General features: G+C 44.0%; 1 protein-coding gene across 3 annotated transcripts in view; it reads right to left on the bottom strand.

Annotated features, from left to right (window-relative positions):
* FRY (FRY microtubule binding protein) overlaps nucleotides 1-12,766 on the bottom strand; it is a 244,568-nt gene that overhangs the window by 174,175 nt on the left and 57,627 nt on the right. For 2 of the 3 annotated variants that reach the window (XM_072134380.1, XM_072134381.1), the window contains exon 1: nucleotides 3,122-3,436. The exons of the other annotated variant lie outside the window; for it this stretch is intronic. In XM_072134380.1, the coding sequence (XP_071990481.1) occupies nucleotides 3,122-3,320 (199 nt within the window). In that variant the 5' untranslated portion in view covers nucleotides 3,321-3,436. Of the gene's footprint in view, nucleotides 1-3,121; nucleotides 3,437-12,766 lie in introns of those variants that run through there. 3 annotated transcript variants of the gene reach the window in all.

Here is a 12,766-nt window from a genome sequence, read left to right as displayed (position 1 = left end):
GTATATCTATTCCAGAAGGAACAGACTCCCAACTGTAGACAGTGCTGTTTCGACCTGTTTGGGTCTCCTCAGTACAGTGTAGGAAACTGGTTAGTCTGGGTGAGAGGCTTGTTACTAGGGTGGAGAAGTAAGACTCCACACGCCTACGTGGTGGCCTTATTTGGTAGTCTCTGTAAGGAGAACTCTTACTTCCTGACCCTTGTCTCAAGCCTCTGAGCCAACCAAACCAGTTCTCTACGCTGTACTGTGGAGACCAAATCGGGTCGAAACAGCTCTGTCTGTTCCTTCTGGAATATATATACTTGTTTGGTTTTAATCCTGCAACATGTCATAAGGCCTCTTGTAGGTCATTCTTGATGTCAGTCAAGGGAGCTGCCTTACATGGTAGCTAAAAGAGGCGCGGTTTTCCTTATCCCATCCTGGAAAACTTTGCATCTTTTCCCAGTATCTACCATCTGCTGAATCTGGCTGGGCCCAATTGGTGAATCCGACCAGGCCTAAAAGGTTAGTTCGACCGGGACCGAATGGTGAATCTGATTAGTACAATTGTTTCAAGCTGATGCAAGTTATCAAATTTATTGCTTGTTTTATTGATATGTCGTTCGGTTCATTACAATATTAATGATGTCAGGATTGCACATTTCCAGCTCTGTACCAAGCCTTTGTGTAATTCCAATTAGTCATCTTAATCTTAATTACATCTCAAAGCCACAAAAATTATCACAACACATGTAACACAGCTCAGATCAGCACAATTTACTCAGCGCTAATTCTGCAACCATTCCGCAAACAATACAAACCAGCCCAAAATAGTTTGGTTTATGTTTCAATTTACGGCTTGTTTTTCTGAAGTTGGGGGACAGAGCCCAACCTTTATATCACAAAAGTTCAATTCTACATAGAAAACCGCAGCAAAAAAAACCCTGATATGCTGCAGATTGTTGACGCAAAACGTGTATGGGATTTGGATAAAACTACTCTTCATGTGTAATATGCATCACATGTAGATAGTCTGATGGGATAACTGGCTCCCCCTTATTGGTTTGGGTTAGGATCTAACCAGTGCAGTGACTTCATGCACCCAAAGATCCATCAATTGGCTACGCAATTTTGAAAGTCATGAGCAATCAACATGGTTGTTGCAGTACAGTATAATAAATACAGTACAGGCTGTCCCCTACTTAAGAACACTCAACTTACATACGACCCCTAGTTACAAACGGACCTCTGGAAATTGGTCATTTATTGTACTTTAGCCCTAGACTACAATGATCAGCTATAACAGTTATAAGTGATGTCTGTAATGAAGCTTTAGTGTTAATATTGATTCTTATGACAACCCAACATTTTTAAAAACCAATTGTCACAGGGACCAAAAAAGTTCTGACAGTTCCGACTTATATACAAATTCAACTTAAGAACAAACCTACAGACTATCTTGAATGTAACCCGGGGACTACCTGTATTAGACACAAACAGTAAACAGGCAATCCCCTACTTAAGGACACCCGACTTACAGACGACCCATAGTTAAAGACAGACCCCTCTGCCCCCTGTGACCTCTGTTGAAGCTCTCTGGGTGTTACTATAGTCCCAGACTGCAATGATCATCTGTAAGGTGTCTGTAATGAAGCTTTATTGATAATCCTTGGTCCAATTACAGCAAAAAAATGTGAAACTCCAATTGTCACTGGGGCAAAAAATTTTTTTTGTCTGGATCTACAATGATAAAATATACAGTTTCGACTTACATACAAATTCGACTTAAGAACAAACGTATGGACCCTATCTTGTATGTAACCCGGGGACTGCCTGTATAGGCATCTGCATTGTACAATGAATGATAAGCACTGTTATAAAGATCCCTCCACCAAAAAAAATACAGACTGTATATAAATCCATGTAAAATATGTACAACTAAAGGCATCAGACTGCTATTCCCTCCACAAACACACATTTCTCTATATTTGTAGCAAGGCATTAATAAATATGGTCATTAACGGACATGGGACTCCCAGTACACGTCTGAAGATATTTTTCAGGAGCAAAATAACTATTTTTGTTTATTCATTTTTTGATAATATGAAAGAAACGACTCCTGTTTTACACACTACACAAGAAGAACCATCTGCTGACACGTGTTTTTAACAGGGCAACGTTATTTCAACCATTCCAGCAAGAGCCTATTGTCACTTCACAACAATGCTGCAGGTCACTTGCTTGGCTCCTAGAAAATGTGTGTACACCAAGACTACAAGTCACAGGGAGCCACCATACGCTTGGAGTGGAGATTATGCTTGTGGTGTGTTTCAGTATCAAAACCCACTGGGAATCATCAGCCACAAACTCCACAAACTGTGGCATATAAAAAGGGGGAGGGGGGTTTAGATCGGATTTTGAAGGAGACAACTGCCTCAACATCTGATGCAATTTCTGCAGTGTGAACTCAGTTCAAGCGTTACACATGCACATTTCTTAGATCATACTAAACATTATAGAGCAAATGTTTAGAATATAGGTCCGAAATATTAAATCATCTGGGCAGTGACCATAGTTGTGTGACTAAAGCTCCCCCAGCTTTTGGTGTCATGTGACATTGGGGATGATTCTACAGACGGACCCATCCATCCGCTGGAGACCATCAGGGTACGGGGCGTCAGAGGAAGCCCAGGGTGTCACATGACTCACAAATTTGAACACTTGTCAAAGCATTTAAACTAATCTATACCAATTGCTGCTTACATAATAATAATAATAATAATAATAATATTTCCTTTTATTTATAGTGCAGACAGATTATGCAGCGCTGCTCAGAACTGCCAAATCAGTCCCTGTCCCCAATGGGGCTCACAATCTAATCACCCTACCAGTATGTTTTGGAGTGTGGGAGGAAACCGGAGGAAACCCATACAAACACGGAGAGAACATACAAACTCTTTGCAGTTGTTGACTCTGGGACATGATAACATTTTTACAAACTTGCATTAATAAGAGGTCTTCTCTGTTTTATATATCTAGGACCTGAAAATCTGGTCTGGATAAGGAGGCAGTGTTCTCAGAGTAGTTTCATTGTTACAATTCATCATCAGTCACAAAGGACTCAATCATCTGCTGCTCTTACCTGGGATAATAGAAGGTCTTTTCTTAGTCCGTCTTATAGGATCCAAAATTTTCATGTTTTTTGGAATCCGTCCTTTGAAATCAATCCCTGTGAGCAGCTCTGGGGGAAGGCTGCAGCGTCTTGAGAGCGCATTGTCACTTACATTTACCCACAGCCTACTCTTTGTCCTGGCATAGAGACTGCTGTCATCCAGGGCCATGGCGGCCGCTTCATTAATTGGTCAGCATTAATTATGATGACTTATGATAAATCCAGGCATTTCCTCTGGTGCGCTGCCTGCATTCTCATGCTTGTCTGCCACTTGTTTGGGAAGTTTAGCATGGCGATAGGCGTGGACTTGAACAGGTGTAGGATTACTAAGCAGCACCTCCCTGCACCAGGTAAGGGCTCGGAGCAGGAGGAGGGGGAGGACAATGAAAACCATTAGATCAAGACAAAGATTTGCACTGACTTCAAAGGCGGAGATAATCTTCCATCCGGGTGTACAAACACAAATAAAAATGATGGCTTTCCGCAGGTGTTACACGCTATGTCACCTGACCTCTGTCCCTTAATCAGCGCTGTCATTCATGATGAAAGAAAAGACACCCGACGTGGCTAGAGAAGCTGAAAAACCAGGAAGACAAAGACTCCTCACTATACACTTCATGGTTTCTCCTTTGTTCTCATTTTCTGTGTTTTTCTATTTTTGGGAGCAGAAAAATTTTTCTAGCTTTTCTAGAGGCCAGATCAACAATAAGGAGGTGTCGATTTAGTCAAAAGTTCCACAACATAGTTTTATTCCAGAAATGAAAATGACTTATCTGAATACACAACAAGTAATGGGTGCAGGTGCCTATTTTTAGGCTATGTTTTATGATGAAAGCCACCATATTGGATTAAGGGCAATATTTTCCCAATGGGAAAGTGATCATGTAGTTTATCAGAAATCGATGGCACAATCAGATCAGCAATATCTGTCATGGCATAATATTTTACGGCCATGGGGCTATGGGCCGTAGTCAGTCAACTTCAACTTATGATAAAATCAAATTATTACCATAATCAATGTGACAGCCTTAGGACAGTTGCACATGGGCAAGTTTCTTCCAACACCAGAAACTAGAACTTATTCGTAAGTTACATTTAGCTGTTCTAGGTTGGCAGTGCTAAACTTGGCAGACACACTGGGGGGAATTTATTAAGACTAGAGATGAGAGGACCTGGTGTCCGGGTTTGTTTTCAGCTGCTCGACCCGGACATAATTGGCAGCTAAACAGCCAATACAGCAAATTGACTCCCAACTTGCAACTAGCCATGGCTATGATTGGCCAGGGGAGATACTGGAGATATTGCCTGGCCAATCATAGCTATGACTAGTTGTAAGTGGCATCAATTTGCCAAATTGGCTGTTTGGCCAACAATCCCTCAATATGTCCAGGTTGCGTGGCCAACCCTGAACCCCGTTGCCAAATGCGACCTCCACACACACTTTTTGGAAAAGTGACATGGAGGTGGCAAAAGGAAGAAAAAATTTGCTATTTCCTGTCTGTACATGGTATGATAAATTACCCCTACTGAGGTTTGTCAAAAACCTGCCCCTAGAAATGATTTTAAAGTCACCAAAGAGCACTAGCTTTATACTAACCGGTTCAGATTCCTGAAAAATCAGTGCCAAACCCTGCTACAGTGCAACTGATGTCACAAATGGATTTGAGTGTCAGCATACTTCCCAACATAGTAAAATAGGTGTGTTAAAGTCCTGTCACTGGGCCTGGGGTGGGTATTTCATGCGTGACACCCCTTTTCAAGTCAGAACATGATTTATACTATATTTTCTAAGGGTGTGGCTTATCAGGAAACAGGTGTGGCTTCATGTAAAGTGGGTGCCCCAAAAAAGCACCAACATTTTGATGCATCGGCTAATCTGCAAGCGGCTTTAGTCAGGTAAGCTACTATGACATCACGGTGGGTTTATTCAGGTAAGCTACTATGATATTATAGGTGGCTTAAGTCAGGTAAGCTACCATGATATCACAGACGGCTTCAGTCTGGTAAGCTACTATGATATTATAGGTGGCTTCAGTCTGGTAAGCTACTATGATATTATAGGTGGCTTCAGTCTAGTAAGCTGCCATGATATCATAGGTGGCTTCAGTTAGGTAAGCTACTATGACATCAGAGGTGGCATCAGTCTGGTAAACTACTATGACATCAGAGGTGGCTTCAGTCAGGTAAGCTACTATGATATCATAGGTGGCTTCAGTTATCTAAGCTACTATGACATCAGAGATGGGTTCAGTCAGGTAAACTACTATGACATCAGAGGTGGCATCAGTCAGGTAAACTACTATGACATCAGAGGTGGCATCAGTCAGGTAAACTACTATGACATCAGAGGTGGCATCAGTCAGGTAAACTACTATGACATCAGAGGTGGCATCAGTCAGGTAAACTACTATGACATCAGAGGTGGCATCAGTCAGGTAAACTACTATGACATCAGAGGTGGAATTAGTCAGGTGAACTACTATGACATCAGAGGTGGCATCAGTCAGGTAAACTACTATGACATCAGAGGTGGCATCAGTCAGGTAAACTACTATGACATCAGAGGTGGAATTAGTCAGGTGAACTACTATGACATCAGAGGTGGCATCAGTCAGGTAAACTACTATGACATCAGAGGTGGCATCAGTCAGGTAAACTACTATGACATCAGAGGTGGCATCAGTCAGGTAAACTACTATGACATCATAGGTGGCTTGAGTTAGCTAGGCTACTATGACATCAGAGATGGTTTCAGTCAGGTAAACTACTATGACATCAGAGGTGGCATCAGTCAGGCAAGCTTAGAGGTAGAAATACCATTTGTTCCATCAAATTTGTTGTAAATGAAGGATGGCACATAGAGTTCTTGCACAGGCCCTGCTGCTGTTGGCGCCTGTGCCTGCCTGGGAGTAGTGAGAGGATTATCTTGTTGTCTGAGCCCTCAGGTACTGCTAAATATTTGTCCACTAGAGTGCAAATAGTGCATCTCAGCCTTGTCCTTACATTCCCCCATTACACATAGCTATACTGCTGTTACAGAGGATGTTGTGAAATAGGGAGGAGCCGCTTCTGGAGGCTAAACACCGATGGGGCTGCCGCTGGTGGAGGATATGGTGAAAGCAGACCTTCCTTCTCTAAGGTCATGTTCACACCACATGTTTTTAGGATATCACCACAGGTATCAGAATATAACATTTAAGTGAGGTCAATGTTTATTAATTTCATCCACGCAGAAAAGTTCAAGTGTGTGCAGTTCACAGGGCAAGGCCAGGCTTCATTAGGCTGTGTTCACAAGCTCTAGACACTACTAGCCATAAACCGGACATCAAATATGGAAGTTACTGTCCGTATTCTGGCAACAGTCTGGCGTCTTTTTTTCACTGATCCTAATAAAATGTAGTTGCAACACCCCTGCCAACGTATAGGCTGGGGGGTAGTTGCAAATAAGGCCCTTTACCTGTCAGGTGAGCTTCATCAACTAACCCAAGGGATAATGCAGGGAGATCTCAGGTAATCTGCAGCTGTAGCCTCTTCCTGGAAAGACAATAGTTTAATAGGTGTAAGTTGTTATCCAATTATGTGGCTGTAATGTAAAGTGGAGTGTGATTGGAGAGGTGCTATCACCTCACCAGGGGGAGTATAAAACCCCTGTGCAAGGGGGAACACATGGTTTTAATCCAGTCTGAGGCCCGTTCCACACTTGCGAGTGTGATGCGAGTCCCGGCCCGAATGCTGCAAACTGGAACTGAACTCAGCATGTCAGTTCAGTTCCGGTTTGCAGCATTCGGGCCCCCTTTGAAAAACGCATCCGTTTTTGACCAGTTTAAGATAATTGGTAAAACCTGTCAAAACTGCTTTAAAATGGCGCAAAAACGGGTTCAAAACGCCACGTGTGCCACCACCCTTAGAGTCTGCCCCATTGGGCCAGATTTATTTACCCGGTCCTGACGCGATCCAGTAGCGCGTTCTCTGTGGAGGATTTGGGTCTTCAGGCGATTCACTAAGGTAGTGTGCCTGATGTCCACCAGGTGTCGCTGCTGCGCTGAATTCCGTCGGAGTTCGCTGAAGTTCACCGACCTACCCTGGGTGCAGGTAAGCGCGTGTCAAGCGACACTTTTAAAAAAAAAAATGCAGTGGTTTTTCCGAATCCGTCGGGTTTTCTTACAGCCATGGCTCCCGATTTCCGTCGCCCGCATGCCGGTGCCGATGCACCACAATCCGATCGCGTGCGCCAAAATCCCGGGGCAATTCAGGGAATATCGGCACAAATCGGAAATATTCAGGTAACGCGACGGAAAAATGCGATTCGGGCCGTTAGTAAATGACACCCACTATGTTAATCGTGCAAACCAGGAAGTGGACTTTTGGCAGGTTCTCCTTCCTATTTTTCCCCCTTGCGTGTCTGTATTTCAATAAAGCTTCGGGCCAGTGTTACCCCGACCCTCTCCCCTTTCACCCCACACCCTTTCCCAAATTTACACTTGGTCGTTGCCATTAAATGCCATGCGTGTTCAGTTAGGTTCATTGACCGAGCAGTGTGCTAGTGTAGTATTTTCATGCCTTAGTTGAGGATTATACTCTTGTGTGTTGATAATGCTCAAGAGTGAATCTTAATTTATTGTATATTGTGTTGTGGTCTGTGCTGTGACACAATATACGCTGTATGTATGTGCCATTGTAAATACTTTGCAAATGTATGTACAGGCAGTCCCCGGGTTACGTACAAGATAGGGTCCGGAGGTTTGTTCTTAAGTTGAATTTGTATGTAAGTCGAAACTGTAATTTTTATTATTGAAGTTCTAGACAAATTTATTTCTTTTATCCCAGCGACAATAGGAATTTCAAAATTTTTGCTGTAATTGGACCAAGGATTATCAATAAAGCTTCAGTACAGACACCTTACAACTGATCATTGAAGTCTGGGACTATAATAAAGCATCCAGAGAGCTTCACCAGAGGTCACAGTGGGCAGAGGGGTCCGTCTGTAACTATGGGTTGTCTGTAAGTCGGGTGTCCTTAAGTAGGGGACCGCCTGTAATTTGACTTGATCTTTCAATAAAACTTTCAGTGCTGACACAGAACCCAATCCCAGGAACATAGTCGGGAGACTCTAACCAGAGCTGTAGCTTCTACAGTTTGAAAAAAGCTTCATCCAAATTCTACCAGCCGGCATCTAATACCAGGCTGGTGCTGTATTCCTGAGGACCACTTTCCACGACAACTCCAGCGCCACAATCTGCTGTTGACCGTTTAGGTCTGTTGCCTGCTACCTGTTGTTCAATAAAGAACCGTGAGTTGATTTGCACAACGTTGCCTCCGTCTGATCCCGTCTACCAGCAAGGGCTTCCTCATCCATTACCCAGGTACCTATCTCACAGACACTCAGGGGTTGCCCCAGGGTGAACTAGTACATGAGCCTCTCCCTCCATATTTCTTGCACACACCACCTGCTGGAGACCTGCCAGGCTGTAGGACAGTCCTCCGGTCCTCATACCAAGCACCGTGACATCAGCGTGCCCTAGGCTGCAATTGCCAGCCACTCGGGTATTCTGAGCCCTGGCTGCCTCCAGGCCCTGGTGGGGGATGCTGCATTGTCTTTGAGTGATCTATGAAAAATGCTTCTGACTAGGATATTTTCTACTTTTTAATGGATAGGTTGCACCATCTGTTAAAATGGCCATGGAGACATATTGCATTTAAAGCAGTCTTGTGCCGTCCACTCAAAAAACAAAAGGTACAGGGCAGATTTCTCATTTGACATGTGCATTTTCGAAAAAATTGCAAAGAAAAGCAGATTTGCTGTGTTTTTTTATGATGCAGTTTTATGGAAACATAAAATGAATGAATTTCACTAGTCAAATCATTAGGCAGTTTGCCAAATTAAAAAGGATGGCATCATTTCTATATAGTTTATGGACCAATTCCTACTAATAGGGTCAGAGTCATTGTGCCTTTTCCGCCAACCCAAATATAAGCTGAGCCACCTAATTTTACCATAAAAAAACTGGGAAAACATATTGGGGGTCATTTACTAAGGGCCCGATTCGCGTTTTCCCGACGTGTTACCCGAATATTTCCGATTTGCGCCGACTTTCCCTGCATTGCCCCGGGATTTTGGCGCACGCGATCGGATTGTGGTGCATCGGCGCTGGCATGCACGCGACAGAAATTGGAGGGTGTGGCCGAGCGAAAACCCGACGCATTCGGAAAACCCGCCGCATTTAAAACAAAAAAGTGTCGCTTGGGACGCGCTTACCTTCACTTGGTCCGGCCCGGTGAATTCCAGTGCGGAACGATGCTTTTCAGCGCAGCAGCACCACCTGGTGGACGGCGGAGGAACTACCTTAGTGAATCCCGGCCGGACCCAAATCCACCGCAGGACGCGCCACTGGATCGCGAACGGACCGGGTAAGTAAATCTGCCCCATTGACCCGATTAAAGTCTAGGGTTCGAAATGCATTAGTCACAGCTTACCCTCACTAGTTAAATGCTCAGAAGCTTCCCCTCACTAATGAGATGCGCAGCATACCTCTCTCCCTAGTGAAATGGCCTGCAGCCCCCCTTCCGTAATGAAATGCCCAGCAGCCTCCCCTCACTAGTGAAATGCCCAGCAGCCTCCCCTCACTAGTGAAATGCCCAGATGCCTCCCCTCACCAATGAAATGCACAGCAACCTCCCCTCATAAATGAAATGCCTAGCAACTTCCCCTAACTCTGCCCTTTAGCAGCCTCTCACAAAGGGTTATCTGAATAACAATAAGAAGTATTATCTGAATTCAAAATGTTTAGGGTGCGGTTATATGGGCATTTACATTGTGTTTAGAAACACAATGAAAATGCCTAGGGTGTTTTGCAAAGAAGCTTTAGTTTATGATAGTTTATCATGTATTGTAAAAGTTGATGTGGCTACAATATATTTTGTGCCTTATACATTTTTTTACCGTATATGCTCGAGTATAAGCCCCTAATTTTACCACCAAAAACTGGGAAAAACTATTGACTCGAGAATAAGCTGAGGCTGGGAAATGCATTGGTCACAGCCCCCCCCCCAGTATATAGCCAGCAAGCTCCCAGTAGTATATAGTCAGCCAGCTCCCAGTAGTATACAGCCTGCCAGCCCCCGGTAGTATACAGTCAGCCAGCCCCTGTTAGTATAAAGCAACCAGCTCCTGGTAGTGTACAGCTATCCAGCCCCTAGTAGCATACAGCCAGTCCCCAGTAGTATACAGTCAGCCTGCCCCCAGTAGTATACAGCCAGCCTGCCCCCAGTAATATACAGCCAGCCTGCCCCCATGTAGTATACAGCCTGCCAACCCCCAGCTGTATACAGCCAGCCAGCCCCCATGTAGTATACAGCCAGCCCAGCCAGCCCCATGTAGTATACAGCCAGCCAGCCTCCAGCAGTATACAGCCTGCAAGCCCCCAGCAGTATACAGCCTGCCAGCCCCTAGTAGTATACAGCCTGCCAGCCCCCAGCAGTATACAGCCTGCCAGCCCCCAGCCGTATACAGGCAGCCTGCCCCCAGTAGTATACAGCCTGCCAGCCCCCAGTAGTATACAGCCTGCCAGCCCCCAGTAGTATACAGCCTGCCAGCCCCCAGCAGTATACAGCCTGCAAGCCCCCAGCAGTATACAGCCTTCCAGCCTCCAGTAGTATACAGCCCCCCAGCCCTCCCGTAGTATACAGCCAGCTCCCAGTAGTATACAGCCTGCCCCCCCCAAAAAACAACTTATATACTCACCCTCCGATGTCGGCGCGGCTCCCTGATGTCGGTGCGTCCCATCTTCTTTCTTCCCCGCAGCTCCTCTTCTATCTTCTGTCATGGACGCGGCCATGTTTTCTTCCAGCAGGCGCATACTATGATGCGGCCGCTGCTGATGTCATAGTATGCGCCGGCCAGGAAGATAACATGGCCGCGTCCATGACAGAAGACAGAAGACGGGACGCACCAATATCGGGGACATCGAGGAGCCGCGTGGATCATCGGGCCGCCGGAGTATATAAGTTTATTTTTTTAAAAGTGTTTTTTTTTTAAAGTGGGTTTTGTAATAGACACATGTATAAGCCGAGGGGACGTTTTGCAGCACATTTTTTGTGCTGAAAAACTCGGCTTATACACGAGTATATACAATTAATTAAATTTAATTGTATTAATTATATGCTTAAAAAATAAAGGATAATGTTGTGATATATAGAGAGTTAAATAGATATAAAAATTATAGCCTTTGCTGGTATTAAGAGGATTGGTGGTGACATCACTTAGATGTTACTCTACATAGGCTGTTGCGGGAGGGCACTATTAACCCAATGTCACTGCTGAACCTCTGTATACCAGCAAGCAGGCAATGACCAATAGAGGTGTCACACTGGAGTGGATGCACTGACAAAGGTAAGTATTACTTCTTTATTATTTTTTACACCTAGAGCCACTTTTACAATGAATGCTTTGTCCCGGACATCCCCTTCAGGATCTATAAAACCTCCATAAGGATATATACACACTAGCTATCTCTGAAATCTCCGTTTATGAACTTGCTGAGATTTAGGAGTTAAAAGCAGATCTGATATTACAAAGTTTCTTGTTTTCTCTTGTACTACTAATTTATTCACTATTCTTGAAAAGTTAGTGACTGCCTCGTCCATGTCTTTGTGCATTATTATTGACCTTCCTTTACACTACACAAAGAATCACTAGATAAGGGTGCATTTGCACATGTAGAATGATATTGTTATTGATTTGTGTGGTTTGATAACCACATTATTATGAATTTACTATACATTATAAAGTTTTGTCTCTTCACTACTGCCCCTAGGTGGAGCTAAGTGCATACAGAAGTATATATATGTGCACATGGAAAGATTTGGATACAATATATTGTTATATAGATTAAAAACCTCCCCTGCAGGGGGCACCATCTTGTTAGATATGACCATGAACCATTCCAACATAACACCCTGGGTAATAAAGTGAGCCCTCCTGCATATTAAACTGGGGGAAAAGGTCATAATCCTTCTCTATAGTTGAAATAATTTGCCTAATTCTTAAAACCAACCATACAACCCAGTATATCTGGATCACAGAACCAGGAGGAAGTATCTTTCTGAAATGTAACGCACGTTGCACAACAATACACAATGCACATACCACAGACAGACACACGGCAGGGGTCAGGAGAGTTTACTGTATTATTACTGCCTTATGCAGCAATTATCCCATTTCTCAACAAACACATCCATCATCTTCTGTTTACCTAGGTGTCATGAGGTATGTAAGAATTTAACGGCTTTCAGTATGCAGGAAAATCGCTGTATAAGGGGCTAATGTCTCATGTATAGGACATACATAAACTTATACACAGTATTTAGCATTAAACTAGTGGCTCATAGCTAACTATAATCTTCCATGTGTGTGTGTGTGTGTGTGTGTGTGTGTGTGGGGGGGTCTTTACTTATACAGGCAGTCCCCTACTTAAAAACACCCCACTTACGGATGACCCCTAGTTACAAACGGACTCTTGTATGTAAACCTGGGACTTCCTATATGCAAGCGCAGGCTTGGCATCTTGAGGCTTCTCTAATGATAGACTCAGCAATTTGGTGTGGCTCCACTCTTCT

Source organism: Engystomops pustulosus, chromosome 2 (assembly GCF_040894005.1).
Source record: "Engystomops pustulosus chromosome 2, aEngPut4.maternal, whole genome shotgun sequence".
Lineage (NCBI taxonomy): Eukaryota > Metazoa > Chordata > Amphibia > Anura > Leptodactylidae > Engystomops > Engystomops pustulosus.
This window is presented reverse-complemented; position numbering and strand designations above follow the sequence as displayed.